This window comes from Tamandua tetradactyla, chromosome 5, assembly GCF_023851605.1.
Source record: "Tamandua tetradactyla isolate mTamTet1 chromosome 5, mTamTet1.pri, whole genome shotgun sequence".
In the NCBI taxonomy this organism is placed as follows: domain Eukaryota; kingdom Metazoa; phylum Chordata; class Mammalia; order Pilosa; family Myrmecophagidae; genus Tamandua; species Tamandua tetradactyla.
In genome coordinates, this window is record NC_135331.1 from 89,238,820 (window position 1) to 89,259,233 (window position 20,414).

Here is a 20,414-nt window from a genome sequence, read left to right on the forward strand (position 1 = left end):
CAGGGTTTCCGCTGCTTGTGGCCGGGATCTCCGCAGCTTTTTGGTTACCCGGGACACCCCGCTTCTTGAAGGCCCCCTATTCGTCGTTAGTGGCGTCGGACCTCAAATTTTCTCGAGGAGAATGGGATTGGATAGTTCCCAGGCCTTTAAGAGGTCAGGGTGGTTAGGGCAAGGGTGACTGGAAGGGTCATTGTACTTGGAAAGGGGGGCCGCGAGGAGGAACTTGAGAAACCTCGTTAGAAGCACGGAAACACAACTTTATTCCTGCAGGGTTTGAGCCATTTCTCCCGCGGGCGACCTGCTCCCCCTAAGGTCCCTACGCCGAATCGCACCATCCGTCCTGCAGTATCCTGCAGCTATTTGATAAGCATTTTCCCATGAGCGCCAGACCCCGTGCTGGTGCGGGGAAAGAGCAGTGGACAGATAGGCTGAATTCGAGGAACCGACAGTTCGGGAGGGGATACACGCATTTAACAACAGCTCTCACAATCACTTAAATACAACCATGGTGAAACGTACAAGAGGGTCACTAGGCTGCCTGGGTAATGCCAGCGACCTGGTTTGGGGGCCCAAGAAGGGCAAGGATGGGCCTGGCAGGAGGAACAACGTCCTGGGACCCGGACATGGGCGGAAGACATTTGGCTCTTTAGAGGAAAGGAATGGCCGTGGGTATGATGAGCACTGAGAGTGGGTATGGAGAGCACCTAGTGGTGTTGGAGAGGTAGGCAGGTTCCCAAATGCTCCCGGGAGGCATGGGCTTGGGCAGGAAGGCTGGATTCAGCCCCTAGAGCAGCGATTCTCAAATTGTCTGGGCATCCCAGAGACTATTTGAGGAGTTATGCGAGGTTAAGACTATCTTCATAATATTTATTTTGTTATTTGCCTTTTTCACTCCTCTAAGTGTACAGTGGAGTTTTCCAGAGGCCGTATGATGTGCATTCACATCATTGCTTTCACTTATGTTATTGTGTTTTAAGTTCTGTTTTAATTCCTGGTATGGTAAATATCAATAGTTAATAACCCACATAAGCAAATGCTCTTTAGGGTCACTGATAATTTTGAAGAGGTCCAAATGCTAAAAAGTTTGAGAACCACTGCCCTAGAGCTCTAAGAAAATGACCATCATAAGATTTGTATCTTTTAAAAAAGCACTCCAGCTGCTCAGTGGAGAAAGAATTGGAGGGGGTAGGAACAGATGTCTTCTTCAGCAGCCTAGGTCAGAGAGGATGGTAACTTCAGCAAGGTAGTGGTGGGGAGGGTACCCTCACTGTGCTTTCTGGAAATAGAAGAAAGAAGGAGGTGAGGAATTCAGGGTTTGAAGGCAAGGAGAGGTGGTAAGGCTTAGTCCAGAAAAACATGAATCATCATGGATGCACAGAGGGTGGAGCTCATATTGTGTGTTTTCTGTCTGCCAGACACTGTGCTGAGTGCTATATATGCACCCTCTCCTTAAACAGCCCAGTAGCTCTCTGAGGCTGCACTGTCCAGAAACCACTACCCTCATGTGGCTAATAAGCATTTGAAACGTGGCCAATCCAAATGGAGATATGCTGAAAGTATAAAATAAACACTTGTTTTGGGAGATTTAGTACAGAAAAAAAAAAGACTATGATTCCTTATATTGATTACATATTGAAATAATGTTTTGGATATACGACATTAGACATTTTTAAAATTAATTTCACCTGTTTCCTTATACATTTTTTCAATGTAACAAATAGATTGATTAATTGGACAGCACTCCCTAAGTAATTTTTGTTATCCTGATGTTATAGACATCCAAGGAAACTGAGAGCTGAGCTCTAGGTTAGGTAACTTAGTAAAGGGGTCCTATAGTTCAAGATGTTAGTGGCAGAATTTAACCTAGGTCTGTGTGGATCTCAAGTCTGCATTCTGCTCACTACACTAGTAGCCTCCCTCCATGATGGGTTCAGGGGAGGGGATAAAATTAGAAGGGAAAGATAAGGAGAGGTGGGGATGTAGTTACCTTTTGTTTTGAATCCGTGGAAGTGGACCGACAGGCAACTGTGGAGAGAGTTTGAGGGGTGGGATGGAAAAGTGGTAGGGGGGGAAGAGCATGGGGGGGGGAGAAAGATGAGTGTTAGGCTTATGGTAGTGGGTGGGAGAGTCCGCGAGTCGGGGGTCACGGTCGGGGTGGGGCTTACTCACCGATCCAACCCAAAACCTTGAAAAGCCCGAGGAGGAGAAAGGCAGACAAGAAGAGGCCCACGCCGTCCTCCAGGGAGGGCCCGGAGAGGCCTGGCAGGCGGAAGGGATGAGAGTGAGCTCCCTGCTATCCCGGACCCCCGCCCCCAAGCGCTCCCAACTCTTACCTGCCACCTCCAAAGTGACCTCGGCGCTGCGCCCCAAGGCGGGCAGACTGGGGTGGTGGACGCGACAGGCGTAGCGTGCCCCATGCTGCTCGACAGTGGCCGGGGGCGGCAGCAGGTGCCCAGAGAGGCTGACAGAGCCATCCGAGTGGTGGCGCAGGGCAGAGAGCCACCTCTGGCCCTTGACCTTCCGAGAACCGCCCTCGGGGCCACCGCGGAGTTCCCACTCCAACTCCAGGCCATTGGAGGGGTAGAAGTGGGACACAAGGCAGACCAATTCAGGGGGTGCCTCCCCCGGAGCAGCCCATACCAGAGGTGTTGGCGTCAGGGACACTTTAGGGGGTTCTGGGGAGAGAGTAGAAAACTGGCATCGGAGTAATCAACCCACGCTATCCTCCCTCAGAGATCCTTAATTTGCCTTCACCCTCCCCAAACCTGAGAGGGTTTGGGTTTACTCCCCCAGGATGGGGAGCCCACTGTCTCCCCATATAATAATATGTATTATCCTTCACATAATTACCCATGCCAAAGCCCCCCAGATTCCTAGGGACTCCCATCCCTTCCCATTACCTCTCTGACTCCCAGGGATCCCTATCCATCTCCTCTCACCTAAGCACTCTTTTCTCCATCCTCCTCCTCTCGGTGGTCCCTTAATACCAGTGCCCACTCCCAACCATGGGAACACTTGCCTCCCTCCTACTCACTGTACACAGCAAGCTCCAAGGTGACCTGTCCTTGCAGATATGGCAGGTGAATGGTGGCCAGGTAGGTGCCCTCCTGGAAGGGTCGTACTGCAGGCAGCTGGAGGGTCCCATTTCCGGTCCATGGGCCCCACGGTTCATCGTCATCCCAAGCAGCAAATGCCACTGCCCCCTCTCGGGCCACTGAATTCTGCCCATCTAGCCCAGGGGTTGCAGTAAGGAGCAGTCGCCCCTTACCCAGGTGCTGGCGTCGCCACTCTAGCCCAAAGGGAGGGGGACCCCGGGTTGGGGATGTAGCCTCAGGGGTGGGGGGCATGTATGCGAAGCTCAGGTCCAGCATGACATCCTGGCCCAGTCGGACCTGAGGAGTGGGAGTGTGGGTGAGGACAGTCAGCACCACTGGGGAAGATGGGGGTGGGGTTCCGAGTGGGAGGACACATGGGAGAGAAAGGAGGGGAAAAAAAATAGAGAAATGGAATTACAGGGAGAACTGAGCTCCAGTTTACTCACCCCTCAAAGAATACCTTCTTTCCTGATGCACACCATTTCCCAGTCCTCCCTGCAAATCCCCTTAGCTCCACAGCTGGGACAATAGGGGCAGTACATGGGTGCAGCCCTTGAAGGCTGCTCTGTACATGCAGCCCACTCAAGCTTTCAGACAATGGGATCTGAGGGTACTTCCAACACCTCGTGAACCAGTCTCCACGTGCTACCCTTGAAGAGCTGAGCCTTTCTTGGTTGCTGTTGAAGACAGTGGTGACCCATGACCTGCAATCCTTTGGTGCTGGACGGAATATCTATTGACTCTGGAAGGTTCCAGCTCGAGCCTAGACCTGAGTACAGACCTCCATGTTCTACTAGGGCAGTGGAGAATGAGGGTTAAGTGCCTGGAACCTGGCTGCCTTGACTCAAATCCCAACTCTGCAGTTTATTTACATGGCCTCAGACCAGTTACTTTACCTTTTGGTGGTTCGGATTCCTTACTCACAAACAGGGATGATGATAATGACAATGATAACACCTACCTCATGAGGTTGCTGTGAGAGATAAAGTATTTAATACTTTTTGCTACCAAACCTATTCAGTTCCTGATACTGGATAACAAAGATGCCTATCTCTGAAAGGTGCTTATAAGGGTGCCTGGAACATTGTAGGAAGACTACAAAAGTTTGCTATGATTATGCCTAACCATCTGCCAGAAAAATGTAACCTGCCCCAACACCACAGCATCTCTGCAACATCCCCTACCATGCTTCAATGCCCATCTCCCCACTCGAGGTAAACATTTGGAGTCACTCATACTCCTTCCTCTCATTCATTCATTCAGCAAATATTTACTGAGTACCTAGAGCACATTCAAGGTGTAGTGCTAGAGGACAGAGTAGTGAACATGGCAGGAAGTGCCTACCCCCAAATCTAGTGAATGAGATAAGCAAACTGCCAAATACTATGTGCTACATACCATCTCTGCCAGGCCCTAATTCTTTCTCACAAATAAGATCTCACATCTGTTTCCAGCTCAGATTCTTTTGTTGTTGTTGTTGTTGTAAACGTTATATCTTTATACAATAATCTTCAAGAATCAAGGCTACTGGAACACATCTCAACAGTTTCAGTTATTTCCCTCCAGCCACTTCAATATATCATAAACTAAAAAGGAATATCTGTATAATGCATGAGCATAACCTCCAGGATAACCACTTGACACTGTTTGAAATCTCTCAGCTACTGAAACTTTATTTTGTCTCATTTCTCTCTTCCCCCTTTTGGTCAAGAAGGCTTTCTCAATCCCATGATGCCAGGTCCTGCCTCATCCCAGGATTTCTGTCCCACGTTGCCAGGGAGATTTACACCCTTGGAGTCATGTCCCAAGTAGGAAGGAGGGCAGTGAGTTCACCTGCTGAGTTGGCTTAGAGAGAAAGGGCATATCTGAGCAACAAAAGAGGTTCTCTGGGGGGTGGGGGTGGGGGGGAGGGTGACTCTTAGGCCTAATTTTAAGTACACTTAGCTTATTCTTTGCAGAAATAATTTTCATAGGGCAAACCCTAAGATAGAGGGCTCAGCCCATTGATTTGGTTGTCCTCACTCCAGCTCAGATTCTTAATCAACATATATTTGGACAATTACAACGGCCTACTCTCTTGTCTAACCTCAGTTTCTCTTTGAAGAATCCCAAGTACGTAGGAAGTCAGCAGCTAATGGCACAAGCTGGAGCCAGATGATCCAGATTTAATTCCTAGCTCTGTTTCTTACAAGCTGCATGTCCTTGGGCAAGTTACCTAACTAATCTGAGCCTCAGATTTCTTCATCTATAAAATGGAGATAATAGTAGCACCCATTTCCTGTGGTGTCAAGAAAAATAAATGAGATTTTGCATGTAAAGTCTTAGAACAGGGCTTAGCTCAAAGTTAGTTAATATTTTCATTACTATTGTCACTATCATGGACCGGCTGGGTACCTTGGGAAAGTGACACCCTTTATTTTCCTCATGAATCCAATGATCCTTGCCTATCTCTTATAATAATCAAGTAAAATAACAGAATTTTTTGAAAAATCACAAAAAGAATTTTCTGATGGTTCAACATCACTTATAGGATAAAGCCCAACTTTCAAGGTATGTGATAAACTAGCCTTCACGTTTCCAGACACCTCTCACACCCTAAGAACCTGTCACATAGAATCTATTTCTTGCTCCTGCTAGAAACTCTAGTCACTGGACGTCTCTTTGCTCTGGTCCTGAGGGTCCTTCAGTCTACAATGCCCTTTTCCATTTTCCCAAACATCTAAATACTCCATGTCCTTCAGTCAGTTCTACTGCTAACTTCTTCTCCAAAATGTCTGGGTCTTCTAGGTAGAAGAAATATTCTCCTCTGATTATGCCATTTTTAATCCTAGCGTCTGAGGCCTAAAAGGTTAAGCTTTTGTCATGGAAAAATTTTAATTAGTAGAGTAAAACAGTATATAATTTCACTTGGTTTATCAAAATCCAGAGACATACTTTAGAATTGTTAAAAACAATCCACTGTAAAGGTTTTATGGTTTAACTTTTAAGCCAACAGTGATTTTTATTATGAGATATTGGAAGCAGCTTTAGACCTGCATCCCATAAGCTGTACTCTGTGAACATACAGGAGTAAAAAGAATAGTAAGGAAAGTTTCTACCTCTATTTTTGTAACTTGTATACATAGCTTTTGCTTTTCTGTGCTTTGAAAAAGTGAATGGTAGTACCTATTATATAGTAACATTGAAGTAAAAATTTGAGCCCAAATCTAATCAAGGCTCTAGATCTAACTACCAGTTTATCGGAAACATAGAGGAAAGAAGAACAAGATAAATGTCAGCAAGCAGAAAAAAACTGGCTGAATATGGAATGTGGGAAAGTCTACAGGACAAATGACTAGGTTTCCCCAACAAACAATCGCATTAGGGTGGGGGAAGAGGAGTTGTGTGAGCAATTATAGAATGAAAGAGACAAGACAAAACAACCAAATACAATATATGGTTGTTTTTGAATCCTGATTTAAGCAAATCCACTGTAAAATTACATAATTAAGACAATCAGGAAAATGTTAATATGGGCTAGAAATGTGATGATATTAAGGAATTAATGTTTGTTTTGTTAGGGGTGATGATGGTATTGTGGTTATAAATATTAAATCCTTATGTAATAGAGATGCTCAGTGGAGAATTTAAGAGTAAAATAATATGATGTCTTGGATGTACTTTAAAATACTCTGGCAAAAAAAAAAGGTGGGTGAGAATGTGAAACAATTTGGTAAAGTGTGATAACTGTATAAGCGGGTGATGAATATGTGCAGCTTCATTATAGTATTTTCTCGACTGTTATGTATCTTTGAAATTTTCCATAATGTTTTTAAAAATAGTGAGAATTAAATACTATGAACACAAGATATAAGAAAAAATAGTTGCCAACAGACATTTCAAATTGTTAACTAATTTGAAAAGAAATAATACATAAATTTTTATAGCAAAATCATCAATGGTCTATGACCTAAAAATATTCTATTTTAATTTTTACATCAAAACTTTTTTCATAGTCTTGAACGCTTAATCTAGAAACACTTGAAAAGGAAGATAAAGCACAATGACTTGTTTTTACCAACTTGGTTTTACCCCAAGTGGCCTGTGAGCTGCAGATAATCTTCCTGCCCGAGCAATTCCATGGCTCCTTAACTGCACTTGTTTCAAAGCACAAATTGCTTTCTACTTCACATGAGAATTATTACAGATCTCATCCCCCTGTAACAGCCCAGAACCTCCTTGAGAGCTGAGTCTACCTGTGATCTCCTTTGTGATTCTTAGCAGTGCCCACTGCCATCCCTGAGATTCTGATTAATTGACCTGGGGTGGGACCCGGGGCTTCAGTATGTTTTTAAAGCTTCCCAGACGACTCTAATTTTTAGCCAGGACTGAGAACTAACTGGGCCACAACTTACTCTTGGTGCCAATAAATATTTATTGAATTGGTGAATCAGATTAACACAGAAAGTGCTAGTCACAGCAACAGAAAGACAGATGGGAAATAGTATCCACATTTTACAGTTTAAAAAACAGACTTTGAGAGAAAAGGACAGTCTCACGGGGTGCTGCAGTGAAGCCTGCAGGCCCGAGATATACTCTTTCCCACTGGAGAGGGCGCTGTCCCCACAGGAGCAGCTTGGGGACTAAGAATGGAGGGGTAGTCATTCTTACTGAGGGAGGGGCACTGAGGACATTTCCATCGCCCCTGTGTCACGGGACTCTTAGTGAGAGTGGTAGGGAGTGAGTACAGTGGAAGGGAGGGAACAGGGGTTCGGTTGAGGTTGATCTGATCGCAGAGACTGAGGGAAGCCGAGGACATTACCTGTGTCCTACCCACCCTCCTGGATGCTGGGGTCAGATCTTCCCCATTCTGACACTATCCGACCATGCTATCCCCTCGTCCCAGCCCTGGGCCTCAATCCGCATTGCACAACGCAGTAAGCGGTCAGGGCAGTGGGAACCAGTGGTTCTCCCGGCCCTCTCTGGCTCCCACTGGAGTCAGCCAATAGATGACCACAGAATCTGCGCATCCTCCCGCGCCAAAGAGAAGGCCGCAGAGGTACGCCCACCTGAAAGCAAGAGCTTTTGCTTTGCTGACTGCCGCAGGCACCTCGTGTGGGTGAGGGTGCGGCTCGAAGGTGGTTTCGAAAGAGGGTGAACTTCAAGGGTGGCGGTGCCCAGCAAGATATAGATCTGGGCGGAGAGGAGAAAGAAATTCCTGCTTCTAAGCCCCTCCCAATCCAATCACCTAGCATGTTTCTCAAAGCCAGTCCTGCAAGCCCCGCCTTTCTCCAAAGTTTCGCTCCTGGGAACGCTAAGAGGCTCCGCCCCAACTTCCAGCCGAGGTCGCTACTTTTTTTCTAGATGGGAGCTAGAAGGAATGGTAGAGATACTTTATCTAATTCTAGCCGGACTGCTTCTCTTTACAAATATGGAAGCTGAGCCCGATTGGGGAAATAACTCTGTCAAGTTACCGGTACACTTGGGACCCCTGGAATCTCCCCATCCTCCTCCACCTCCCCGCTCCAGCTACCTGTGGCCGGCGTGATGAAAACAGGCTTCTTTTGAGGCTCGGGCTGTGGCCGCAGCAGGATGGAGAGGCTGAGAACAGGGCTGGACATGCTGACCATGAACCAAGTCCCATCCAGAGCTCGCGGGCAGCTCTCATCCGGGGTCAGGCCACTGGCCCAATTGGCGGAAGCAGGGAACGGGACAAAGCGGCTCATCTCGCAGTGTGGCACCGGGGCGCCTCGGGGGTACCTCCTGAAGGCTGCCTGGAGGGCCCCCGTGGGGTCTGGAAGTGCAGAGAATGGTGGGGGCGCAGCTGTAGTCGCTGCCGGGAAAGGGACAGCGAGGGCAGCGTCCGGGGAATTTGACATTAACAAACCACCCGGGTAGTGAGAGGTTAGAGGTAATCCAGACTTTCATTTTACAGAGGGGGAAACTGAGGCCCAAGGTCATCACGCTACGTAAGGAGGGTCTGGTGGAGAGAGCCTACAGACTTGGGGGCGAGTCCCCGAAGACGCACCGTGAACGTTGAGGTAGAGTTGGGGGTCGAGGTCGGACCTGGGAGGCGGTTCCTCCGGGCCTTGGCGCAGAAGCAGGGCAGCGGGTTTCTTGGCCAGGCTGCCCCCATCCTCCACGAACCAGCACTCAAGCGCGGTGGGCCCGGCCGAGACGGCGGTCGCCAGGCCTGGGGGAGAAGGACGCGAGTGAGGGGGCGGCCGGGATATAGGGTGACCGGCCCTCCCCGCCCCCCCCCCCCCACGGCCCCGGGCTCCCGGCGGGATCACTCCGCCCCACCCCACCTCACCCCATCCCTGGGCGAGGAGTCGCAGGTTTCGCTCACCCAAAGCCACAGCGAGGAGCAGGGACAGGGGCTTCATGGCGCTGCGATCTCCTCAGCCCTGAAAGCCTCCTCTTCCCCCCTTTCACTTTCACTTTCCTCTAATGGCCAGCAGGAGGGGCTGAGGAAATCCCCGCTCTGGTTAGGTGAGGAGGTGCGCGTGGCGGCGGCGCGCCCCACTCGCGGAGCAGGGATCCGGGAACATCCTCACCAGTTCTCTATCGGGCACCTCAGGCCTGCCGCGCCCTCCTGGGCCGGCCAGCAAGTTCCAGTTCCAAAACCCTCCCCTTCCCCGGGCTCCCCCCCCCCCCCCCCCCCGGGAACTTTACACCACTTTCCCCCACCTGTGCCGGATCCCCAGCAAAGACACACAGGGGTTGTTGGGAAGCCAATTGCAATGACCAATAAATATTTTAATCACCATTTTAAAAAATTAAAATAAGACCCTTGTACTCCTACGACTTACTCCCTCCTTGTGTCCACCCCCTCCCCCCTGAGAACCGAACTGGAGAGATGAGGGGAGGAGGGGAGGCGTAGAAGTAGGGGTAGAAATAAGGGTGCAACCTGGGAAACAGGAGGGATAAGTTCTAGGACAAGGGCGGGGCTCGAAGACCTGGTCCCCACAAAACACAAACACAGACTTCAGGCACACACTACAGCCTTCGGACCCCTGACCCTGTGATTCCAGGATGCTCAACATTTCCCCCTCTCTCCTCCATGCACTCCCTACTGTGGAGCTGGGGCTTCAGTAGTGTATCTATCTGAGGAAAAGAAGAGAAGAGACACCCTCCCCCGCGGGAGGGGGTGAGTGGAGCTGAGGAATGGAATGGTCTGTAGACTGTGCTACTTGGTTCCTCCTCTCAAGTATATACAAGTCCAGAGAGATTAGGAAGACATTGCGTGTGATGGGAGAGCTCTCCGGGGCCAAATGCCCCCGAATTGTGTTCCCTATTCACTCTTCCCTTAAAGCTACCCTTAGTAGCTCTGCCCTCTCAGTTTGCCCCTCCGCCCCCACTAAAGCCCATTTCCACCTTGTGGACGCCAGATGGGGACCAGACCCTTCGGTTGGGCGGGGGCGTGGCTCCACTCGCCTCGTCTCCGCTGCCCCGGCCAGCTCCGGGGGACTCTCGCTTGGGCAGTACTGTGGGCCCCGTGGGCGCCCCGGGCCCCGCCCCGGCCCCACCCAGGCGGTGCCGGCGCTCACAGTGTCCCCGGTGGCGCATGAAGCTGTCTCGCCACATGAACTTCTTGGCGCAGACGCTGCACTCGTAGGGCTTGAGGCCTGTGTGTGTCTTCATGTGTTCCGTCAGGTGGTGCTTCATCTTGAACTTCTTGTTGCACACGGGGCAGTCAAATGGCCGCAGGTTGAGGTGCATGTTGACGTGCCGGTCCCGCATGCTCTTGTGCGAGAAGGCCTTCCCGCAGTGGCATAGAAAGATCTTATTCCCGTCTCCACCACCTGTCCCCCCAGGGGCCCCGCCAGTGCTCCCGGGCACACTTAGGCTCCCTGCCGTGCCCCCTAGGGTCACTGCCCCATGCTCAGCCTGGTTCCCCTGTGGGGGGCCTGGAGCCTGGGAGGAGGAGGAGGAGGTGGAGGAGGAAGATGGGAAGACCAGGATCTGGTTGCTCTGCATGTCCAGGGGAAGCAGGGGCCGTGGAGGGTGGGAGGGGGTGTAGGAGGAGGGGGTTGGCCCCCCTGAGTCATCCAGGCCTGCCCCAGGACCCCCACCCTCAAAAGGGCCATAGTCATTTGAAGACTCACAGAAGTTGACCTGCTCCTCCCCCTTATCTGGAGGCTCAGTCAGGGTCCTGACATCACTTATGCTAAGGGTAGCCTCAGGTCCTCCCCCCGCTGGGACCACTGAGCCACCCCCTAGCTCTTCATCTTCATCATCCTCACAGGTTAACACCAGGTCTTCCTCCTCCTCATCCTCCTCCAGGTCTGGGTCTTGGGGAACTAGGGGTGCTGGTGCGGGGCAGTTTCCACCCCGCTTCACATATACCCAGTGTTTCTGTGGCATGATGCTGGGTGGGGTGTATGTGGGACGCCGGAGTCCAGCCCCAGGGACCACTGCCCCCCTGCCATCCCCACCATCATCACACAGCTCATCAGCTTCCAGTAGCAGCTTCCCAGATGTGGCCCCCCCACTGCCAACCACAGGGGCTGGAAATACAGGGCCACCTCCACGCCGCTCCCCACTGCCCACTGCAGAAGCTGTAAAGGCCTCTTGAGAAGAAGAGAAATCAGTGGATTCGCGGGGACTGAAGTAATTGCTGCTGCTGGGGGACTGGTTCTCACTAGCACGGCTGGAAGCATGAGAGCGCACAGAGCCTACGGTGGCAGGTGCCATGGTGCCCCCACTTCCTGCCGGGCCCCCAGCAACAGGGACAGTGACCGAGGTGGCTGCAGCAGTGGTGATGGTGGCAGTGCCTGAGGCTCGGCCTTCGCGGAGGAGCTCAGTGCACTTGTCTACGATGTGCCACATTTGGAGCACAGACCCCACTGTGAGGAAGTTGACAATGTCGGCAGCAGCCATGCTGAGGCGGCCAGTGTAAGCTGAGGCCAGGACAGTCTCGAAGGCGCCTGGATCCATGACGTTGGGCAGCGAGATAGAGGTCATGCCCTTCAGCAGGACCTGGTCGTGGAAGTAAGGGGAGGAGGCCGCAAGGACAGCACGATGAGCCCGGAACTCCCGGCCCTGCACGCGGATGGACACATCGCACAGCTGCCCCTGCAGCCGCTGCTGATTGAGGGACTCCAAGAGGGCACTGGTCACCTCAGGAAAGGACACATGTACCACTGCAGCTGCTGGTAGGGGCAGTGGGGGTGGGGCCAGCGATAGGGGCAAGGGGAGTGCTGCCCCGCTGGGAGAGAGGGGAGATGGCTCCATGGTGAAGAGGGGGTACCCCCCCAGCCACAGGAACAAGGGAAGGAGGAGGGCGGCCGGGGGGGTCTCTGGGGAAAAAAAGAGAGAAGAATAACGATAGCATCTCATAACTACTACACAGTCCCTTAGTTTACAAACATGTTCAAACCCATTTTCTGAGTAACTTCCCACAGCATTGTAAGATCAGTATTTCTCTCAACCTCATTTGACAGATGAGAGCACAGGCTCGGAAAGATTAAGCAACTATTCAAGGTCATGCAGCCAGTAAGTGCCAATATCAGCAAATACAGGTCTCCTGACTCCAAATTCAGTGCTCTTTACTTGGTGTTAAAGAAATAAGGCACTTTAGTCTTTCGAAGGGTGCTTCCCCTCAAAATTACACCCTGTTTTCCATTTGTCTGAGTGACATTCCAAAATCTACCTCTTGGGTCTTTTGCACCCTGTTCTTGGGAAGGGGCAGGTCTGCTCTGGTACTGAAAACCATCCTTCTCTCTGCCCCCGGCTCTCTCGCGACCACGCCCCATTTGCCCCCAGTTTACGCCTAGCCACGCCCCCTGGAGGACCCACCCATGCCCCGCCCCTCGGTCCTTTCGACCACGCCTCTTGCTTACCCCCGCCCACAAGGACCCCGCCCCCTTCCGCTCCGCCCCAAGCGCTAACTCGGTCTTCTCTCCCACCCGGAAGGCGCCCCCCAACCCCGCGCGTCCCCGCTTACCGGGCCGCGCGCCCCCGGGCCCCCCCGCCCCTCACTCGGCGACCAGAGCCGCAGCCTGAGCCCCTCCCGCCGCCATCTTGCGCCGACTCCCTCCGCCCTCCGCCCCCGCTCCGCCTCCCGCCCCTCTAACTTTAAAGGCACAGGCGGGCACCCCACCCGTGCTGCTAGGCAATAGTCTGCCGACTCGGCCACTTCTCCTTTAAAGAATCATCGCCTCATTCTACGTTAAAGGTATCAGGTTCCTTCCTCCGCTGAGGACTCAGGACTTAGTTTGGCCAAAGCATTCATTCCCCTTTAATTCTGTAAGCCTGCCTCTTCCCATTGGCGGTGAGTACTGACCATCGCTAGCCAGGCTCCGCCCCTGAGCGGTGGCCATTAGTAGGTTTCCGAGGTCTAATAGCCCTCGCCCTCCAGTTTCTGACAGTTCCCTCTGAAGTCCCGCCCTCTTCCTCCCAGCCTGGATTGGCCAAGTAACCTTGAGCCGGCCTCTGATTGGCCTTTTTACTACGACCGCTCGAAGTGAAAAATAAATGCGTATTAAGGAGGCTGAAGTATGTTTTTTGGTGCCTGTCAGCGGGCTGTGGGCGCAGGGATGGTCGCAGCGCAAGGGGCAATTTCGGGGCTACTCCGGGGTTGGGCTAACTCTGAGCCGGGAGTAGGTGTGACGGAAGCGGGTGCCAATCTGTGACAGTACATATTCAAGGAAGACAGGGATACAGTAAGAAAAGAATTTTATTGTTTATTAATGTTTCTGTGTAAAACTTAAGCTTTTGTTTTTCTTAAAGAAACATCACCAAAAGGGGATTAGCTTAGTCCATTCCTTCCAGTCATCTACTGCCCATCATCCTCCAAATGCTATCTCTAAACATTTTGGAGTTGGAGAGAGGGGGACCAGCTAATCAGAGTCTGAGAGCACGATAATCTCCTCTGGATCACACTGTGTGGCCACACTCATCTGCAAGGGAGTGAGAGACAAAGGTGCAAGTGTCAGAACGGTTGGGGGAGTAGGGGTAGGAGAAGCAGAGGGAAAAACTTAGATTAAAAAAAAGAAAAGTTAGGGATGGGGAAAAAAAAGGAGGATGTGGAGGGTGCAATATTCACATTGGCTGAAACTGAACAATGAAAGAGAATGAACTGTTGGAGGCAAAATAGCCTCCCCCTCTTACCTTGTAAGTACTAGGGTGGGGGACTTGTGATTGGGAGGTTTGGGACAGCAAGGCTGGAGAAGGACTGCAGAGGGAGCTGGTCACCAGACCGTGGCTGGGAGAGTCCACCCTTGTCGAGGAATCAGCAACTGGGACCATGGAAGCCAAGGGGGAAGGTGGGCTGGGCAAAGTACATATCCTCTTCCCATTCTTCTCATGCACTGCTCTTTGCCTTTCCACATAGCTGGGGACAGAAACATAAATGTGTGGAAGGGTATGGGGAACGTGAATCTGGAGGTGGGGTAAGGCAGGAGAGCGGTGTATGATTTGACTCCCAGCAGACTCAGTTCCCCAACATTCCTCTCAGAAAGCCCCCTGCAATCCCTCCTTGGTTTCCCTCTTCCTCCTCCTAATTGTTACCTGTCTCTTAATGGCCCTGACCCTGTTTGCTCCTTCTCCTTCCGAGATTTCTTGCAGGGGGGGCTGGAATCTCCCCAGGTGTGAGGAGAGACACCTCCATTGAAGGAAGTGGAGGTGACCATGGCTGCCCCATTCTCCAAGACAGTGGTCAAGGGGTCCTCTGACTGCTTCCTGGAAATGTCCCTTTCTTCAGGGGAAGGGGTGGTATCCAGGGGCAAGGCCTCAATCTCTAGCTCAAAGAGCTGAGACATAGGGCTCTCTTCCTCCAGGGGCAACTCCTCAGGCTGTTCTCCATTGCTTTCCACATCTATGCTGGAGGGGCCCAGGGGCTCTTCTGACAGTGAAGATGGAGACACTGTGAGTCCTCTGTTTTGCTGTGCCCCTGAAGACCTGCTGATCCCTTTGCCAGGTTCCATGTTCTGTTCAATGGAGATCTGTGGTGGGGACACGGGGCTTTTGTCTCCATCCTTACCTAAGAAAGAAGAAAAGAGGAAGAATGACATGAGACCTAAGTGAAATAATACTGCTGAGGGGGTGCTAGGGGAAAAGAGGAGGAAGGGAAGGGTCTCAAACAGATAGCTTATGGCCAATAGAGTAGAGGAAACTAACATTTGGCGAGAATGTTTCCCTAACATACCTGTTTCCTCCTCCTCCTCCTCTTCATCATCCCCCTGACCTTCCTGCATCTGTTCCAGATCCTCCTCTTCAGAATCTGTAACCTCCTCCTCTTCTTCCTCTTCTTCCATCTCTTCATCACTTTCCTCATCTTCTTCCTCATCTGTCTCAGCCTTGGAGGTGGTAGGGCACTCCTGGGATGCTATTCCACTAGGGCCCTGGGGACGAAGGAGTTTCTCTAAGGAATCACTTGCCCCAGAGGTTCCAGTCTTTGATTTCCTTCTGCACTTTACCCCATCAATCACCCTGGACTTCTGGGTGGCTAGTACAAGGGTGGCTATAGCCTCTCTGGAGGGAATGTCCCTCCCATACCTCGCCAGAATCCAAGGAGGGTTTGGGGGAGTCTGCAGAGTGGGAAGAAGCGCCTTGGGGAAGCCGGGCTCTTCTCTTCTGTCTCTCACCCTCCTCGCTCTTTTCTTGCATCATTGCGTATTTGGAGATGACCTCATCTAGCCGGCTCATGGCCAAACTTCGGTTTTCCCGAAGGCGCCGGGCCAGGGCAGGATCTGACAGTGCGGGGTCAATGCCTATGTGGGAAAATATAAAGTCAGAGAACTAAACTCAAACACTAGAAGGAAGGACTAGAGAGTTGCCCCTTCGGCCACACACCTGACATATAAGGGTCACTGATAGGCATCCTGCTAACCTCCTACCTGGCCTATAGTCATCTGTGAGATGGCAGCCGAAGTTATAGATGAGATCGAGGTGACGTCGTTCCTGTAACCTGATGCCCACATCTCGGAAGGCATCCTGAGCCATGAGCTGGAGCTGCTGTCGGGGGAGGCCGAGACTGTGGCGAGCAGCTGCCTTCTCTACGGCCTTTAGTACATCTCCATAGTCAGGAAAAGTATCAGGCCCTGGTTTGTTGATGAGCCGCTCAATGCGCCTGTTAACCTCTGGGTAGCGGGTGCCACGGTAGGGGATGCGCTGCTCTATGACACGGCCTGTGAGTGAAGAGCAGTCTTTCAGTTCACATAAGCGCCCAAAGAGGCGGATCAGCTTACGCTTTAACCGAGATTCCTGCAGGTATGTGGAATCCGGGTCGTCCAGTTCTGAGAGATCCAGCTCCTTCTCCTGCAGCCGTCGGATCTCTGCCACATAGAGCGCCAGCAGCTGCTCCAAGCGCTGGATCTGCCGCCGGGAACCACGGGTCCTTGGGGCCTCAGAGGCAGAGGTCTCAGCATTTGTGGGTTCCGAAGAGGGGTTTGTGGCAGGGTTATCCCCAGAGGGCTCAACAGAGGTGGTGGTAGCAGGGGCCAGGTTCAGCTTCTTCTTGGATGAGTGAGCCTTGAGAACAGTGCAGAGCTCATTGATGTAGACATAGAGCTTAGCTGGCCGGCTCTGGGCCCGAGACAGGACCCGAGAGAGGATGTTGCAGAATTCCGCTGAGGCCAAAAACAGAGAATGGGCACGCTGCTGCCGGTTAGAGAGGAATGGGACCACCTCAGGGTGGTCCGCCGTCTGCTTCTTACACAGTTCAAGGAACTGGAGGGTACAGGGAGAGAGGGAAGGGGAAAGAGACAAGGGAGGGGGTTGAGAGAAAAAAGGGAGCGTGGGATTAATGGGAAAGAAAGGACAGATGAGCCAATCAGCCATCCCCCTCCCTGAGATACACGAATCTTCTCCCCTAAAGCTCACCTCTTCAAACAGCTTCTCATTCTCCAACTTGTAGCATTTCTTGCCGCCCGAACTACTGCTTCCTCCAGCCCCACGGGGCTCGGAGGAGCCAGGGGCTTCTGCCTGGCGTGAGGCCAGACTGGGGGGTGGGTGGGAGGGACCTGGCTGAGCAGCTGCTTCATCTTCGTCATCATCATCCAGCACGATGATGCTGTTAGCGGTGGCCATGGGGGATCAAATCCCCCGGAGGGTGGAAGTGTTGGGGATTTCGGAAATCCTGCTGGAAGGGGATGGGGCCTTAGAAAGAGCCCCTCCAGCACAGCCCCATCCCTTCATCTCACACATTTCCAATCTTCTTGGGTTTCAATTACACTCAGCCCTGCCCAACTCCTCACTGCTTATTTTCAGCAACCATTAGTTTCATATGCTTTTCATGTCCTTCACCTATTGGGGCCCCAAACCACCGCCAAACCTTAAGTCCCCACCCCCAGCTCCACCCCTCAAGCCGATTTCCGGTCTCTTCCTTGCATTTCTCCACTGTTTTCTCACAGTTGGCAAGTTGATTCTTCATCCCAGCCCCAGGACCACCTCCCACACTGGATCCCAGATTTCTTTGACACCACCTTGCTGATACCACACCCCCATCGGCGCCACCCCAGGTGTTTTTTCCCCTTTTGCCATCAAACACGTAAAATCTGTACCTCCACCCCATCCTGAATTATCAGCCTAACTCCCAGACCCTGCAGGTAAAAGATGGACCCTTCCAACAACCCTTTCTCCTCCTTGAATTATCTCTATATTTCAACCTCTAATAGGTCCCCTCGAACCCACAGGAGATATTTCACCACGAATCCCCTTCCTCTCACCCCACTCTAATTTCCCCCATTTTCTCTCAGTGACCCGTAACTGCTCGTGAGCCCCGCACTGGGCTCTCCCGATTCCTCTCATCCCAACCTTGGGTCGGGTCCTTCCCTGGGTGAGCTTCCCGCCAAGTCCCCCTCCCCCAGTTCAGCTCCTAGCCACCCCGCTCCCCCTCAAGCATAGGAAGGTACCACAGCTTGCCCTTCAGGTTCAGAGCCCGGGCCTCCCCACTACCTGTCCCCCGATATCCCCGCCCCCACTCCCCACACCGTCCGGCCCCCACCTCAGAAACGGTCTCTCGAGGCGACCCTCGCCGCGGATCTCAGAACCTCGCATGGTTCCCTCCGCCTTCCTTCCCCCTCCCACCGCGGGCCCCACTCAGGACCGGAAGCCGCCGAGTTTCCGCCTACATGCACCTAGTGGCGGCCATCTTGTCGTACGGAAACCTGTTTTCCTGTGGCCGGAAGTAACTGTACGCCTTCCACCCGGGACCTCCGAGTGCCGCCCAGGTTGTCTGCGGTTCCCTTTCCTGTGATCTGTAGGGGGCGGGGTTTTGTCCCTGCAGGGCGTCCTAAAGCACCCGGGAACTACCATTTTGCCGTACGGCGCTGGCTCAGCGCGGCCAGCTGATCTCTTTTCACCCGGTGCTTCTGCGACTCCGCCAATCAGAAACTTCCTGCCTCGGGCACAATCGGCAGCGAGTAGCGTGCAGGGAGGATTAAGCCACCTTTCCAACTGGGGGAGGGCACGCGGGGATGGAACAGGATGGATAAGGAGTTAAGTTCTTCAAGGCTGCTCAGGAGTCACGGAGGGATGGGGGTCTCTTAAGATGGAAATGAAACCTTTTCCTTCCGCTAGGCTATTAAGCCTTCCGGCCTTGCTTTCGTATCTCCCAGGTACCATGTGCACAGCATAATCAGCCGTGCCAGCCCCTCCCCTTCCAAGAGCTGAGCGCTCCCTTGCCGCTGTCCAGCAGCTACTTCTACATCAAGATGCCTACATCTCCCAATCGTGAGATCATAATACAAGCATACAAATGAGCACAACGCGCTATAGGATTGTTATTGTTATTATTGCTGTTGCTTTGCTTTTCAAGCTCCACAGAAATTAAGCAGATGGGACCTGGTGGTTCTCCGTCCCTCTCTTGGGGGTCCCCGAAGCGCGGGCGGTGCTGACCAGGAGGCTGTGCTTTGTGGAAGAGCCCCAGGGCCTGAGGATGAACGATGGTGCGGCAGCTTTGAGGGGAATCTGTGCAAATCCACTGTGAGGGTTGTGAGACGAAATGAGGCTTGTGAAAAACCTCGGGTCTAGTCTCCTTTTCCTCTGGGAGAGCTGAGGAAAGAACGAAGGAAAAGAAACCGCCTGTGACACCCACCTTACCCCCGCCCCAACCTCGCCCGGCGTTAGGAAGGCCTGAGAGACTGATGGAGCCAGGGCGGGGTCCAGAGTTGAATTTATGGGGAAACCAGATATTTTTCCTGGTTAAGTTAACATCGCCCCAGTCTCTGAACTTCCCACCTACATGCTTGCGCATTCCACAAGTGGGCATTTTTCCACTTTCCAGGACTGCAGAGGTCCTTACGTCCCCCGTGCCATCAGAATCCCAGAACTTTAAAGCCTCCGCCCATTAAAGAATCCCACATACTACTTATCTCCAGTTTTTTAAACCTATAGTCTTCAAAATGGGAAACTTGAAAACCCCCCAAAGGGTATTCAGAAATGGAAGATTTAAAGGGTTTAATGTCCAAATCCTCAACTTTCCCAAAACTAGTCTTCCTGAGTAAGCCCCTGCAATAGAGGTTTCCCTTCATCCCTTCTCCTTTTCAATACACTTTCTTCCTCAAAAGAAAAGGAAGTATAGCTTTCAATCATGAAATCACTTGGGGTAATATTACTCTGTCTCAAAGAGACAGGTAACCTATTTCCTTTATCAAAGCTGTAAATGCCACTTTGTCTATTCCATTAGACATGTATTTTTTTTACTTTTAATAATTATAAAAATTTGCAAAATCTTTATGTTGCTTTGATCAATTTTATTCTAATAATAATTGTAATAACCCAACCCAGAAGAAAAATTGTCAACATCTAGAGCTTATAGTCACAAGAAAGAAAAATATTTTTCATTTTAATTAATGTATATATACATGCATTAAAGTATATAGGTTGATCGATAAGAGACTTTCAAGTATAAAAATATAAAATTATCTGGGAATGGGGTAGTAGAATGGTAATAGTAGTTCATGGAGAAAAGGAGATAATGAAGAAAGGAAAAGCAGATTCTCAACTGCTAAAGAAAAACTTCTTAATGTATTTTTTAATGGGTGCTTGTGGGTTTCAAGTTGCTATGGTATTTCAATAATTTTGAAAAAGTTAATATTTCCTCACATACCTTTAAATAGGCAGCTAAAATTTTTCATTATAAATTAAAATTGTTTCAAGGATGTAATTCTTGGCATATTGGAAATATTTGCATTTTAAAATAAAAACAAAAGGGTGGTTTAATATGTGAGGAAGTATTGACTTTCAAAATTATTTCAGGGAGCGTAATGCAAATATTTTAAGACTGCTCTGAGCTATCCAAGTAGCCATTTTGCAGCCCCCTACACTCCCATTTCCCTCCTGTCTCCCCTCTCACCTCCGTGGCAGAGAAAAAGGATATTTATGGAAAGGTGG

The 20,414-nt window shown here is 51.2% G+C and overlaps 3 protein-coding genes across 8 annotated transcripts; all 3 read right to left on the reverse strand.

Annotated features, from left to right (window-relative positions):
• Window positions 1-236: 236 nt before the first annotated feature.
• Window positions 237-9,716, reverse strand: TAPBP (TAP binding protein). Its single transcript, XM_077161486.1, has 8 exons — window positions 9,424-9,716; window positions 9,103-9,267; window positions 8,608-8,868; window positions 3,035-3,430; window positions 2,334-2,675; window positions 2,170-2,259; window positions 1,988-2,025; window positions 237-1,276 (listed from the first exon to the last, which is right to left on the reverse strand). The coding sequence occupies exons 1-8, from the start codon at window positions 9,458-9,460 to the stop codon at window positions 1,265-1,267; spliced, it is 1,341 nt and encodes a 446-aa protein (XP_077017601.1). The 5' UTR covers window positions 9,461-9,716; the 3' UTR covers window positions 237-1,264.
• Window positions 9,461-13,467, reverse strand: ZBTB22 (zinc finger and BTB domain containing 22). Of its 3 annotated transcripts, XM_077161483.1 has the most exons (3): window positions 13,363-13,467; window positions 10,452-12,376; window positions 9,461-9,541 (listed from the first exon to the last, which is right to left on the reverse strand). In XM_077161483.1, the coding sequence occupies exons 1-3, from the start codon at window positions 13,397-13,399 to the stop codon at window positions 9,512-9,514; spliced, it is 1,992 nt and encodes a 663-aa protein (XP_077017598.1). In that variant the 5' UTR covers window positions 13,400-13,467; the 3' UTR covers window positions 9,461-9,511. The 3 variants fall into 3 exon arrangements, with proteins under 3 accessions (XP_077017598.1, XP_077017597.1, XP_077017599.1); XM_077161482.1 differs by lacking the exon at window positions 9,461-9,541 and having other exon boundaries at window positions 9,798-12,376; XM_077161484.1 differs by lacking the exons at window positions 9,461-9,541; window positions 13,363-13,467 and adding an exon at window positions 13,024-13,113 and having other exon boundaries at window positions 9,798-12,376.
• A 270-nt stretch (window positions 13,468-13,737) lies between these two features.
• Window positions 13,738-18,130, reverse strand: DAXX (death domain associated protein). Of its 4 annotated transcripts, none has more exons than XM_077161493.1 (8): window positions 18,025-18,130; window positions 16,902-17,160; window positions 15,917-16,748; window positions 15,576-15,790; window positions 15,265-15,421; window positions 14,589-15,060; window positions 14,190-14,412; window positions 13,738-13,978 (listed from the first exon to the last, which is right to left on the reverse strand). In XM_077161493.1, exons 2-8 carry the CDS (start codon window positions 17,106-17,108, stop codon window positions 13,919-13,921), a joined length of 2,166 nt encoding a protein of 721 aa, XP_077017608.1. In that variant the 5' UTR covers window positions 17,109-17,160; window positions 18,025-18,130; the 3' UTR covers window positions 13,738-13,918. The 4 variants fall into 4 exon arrangements, with proteins under 4 accessions (XP_077017608.1, XP_077017605.1, XP_077017606.1 ...); XM_077161490.1 differs by having other exon boundaries at window positions 15,226-15,421; XM_077161491.1 differs by having other exon boundaries at window positions 15,226-15,421; window positions 16,902-17,157; window positions 18,025-18,115.
• Window positions 18,131-20,414: the final 2,284 nt, after the last annotated feature.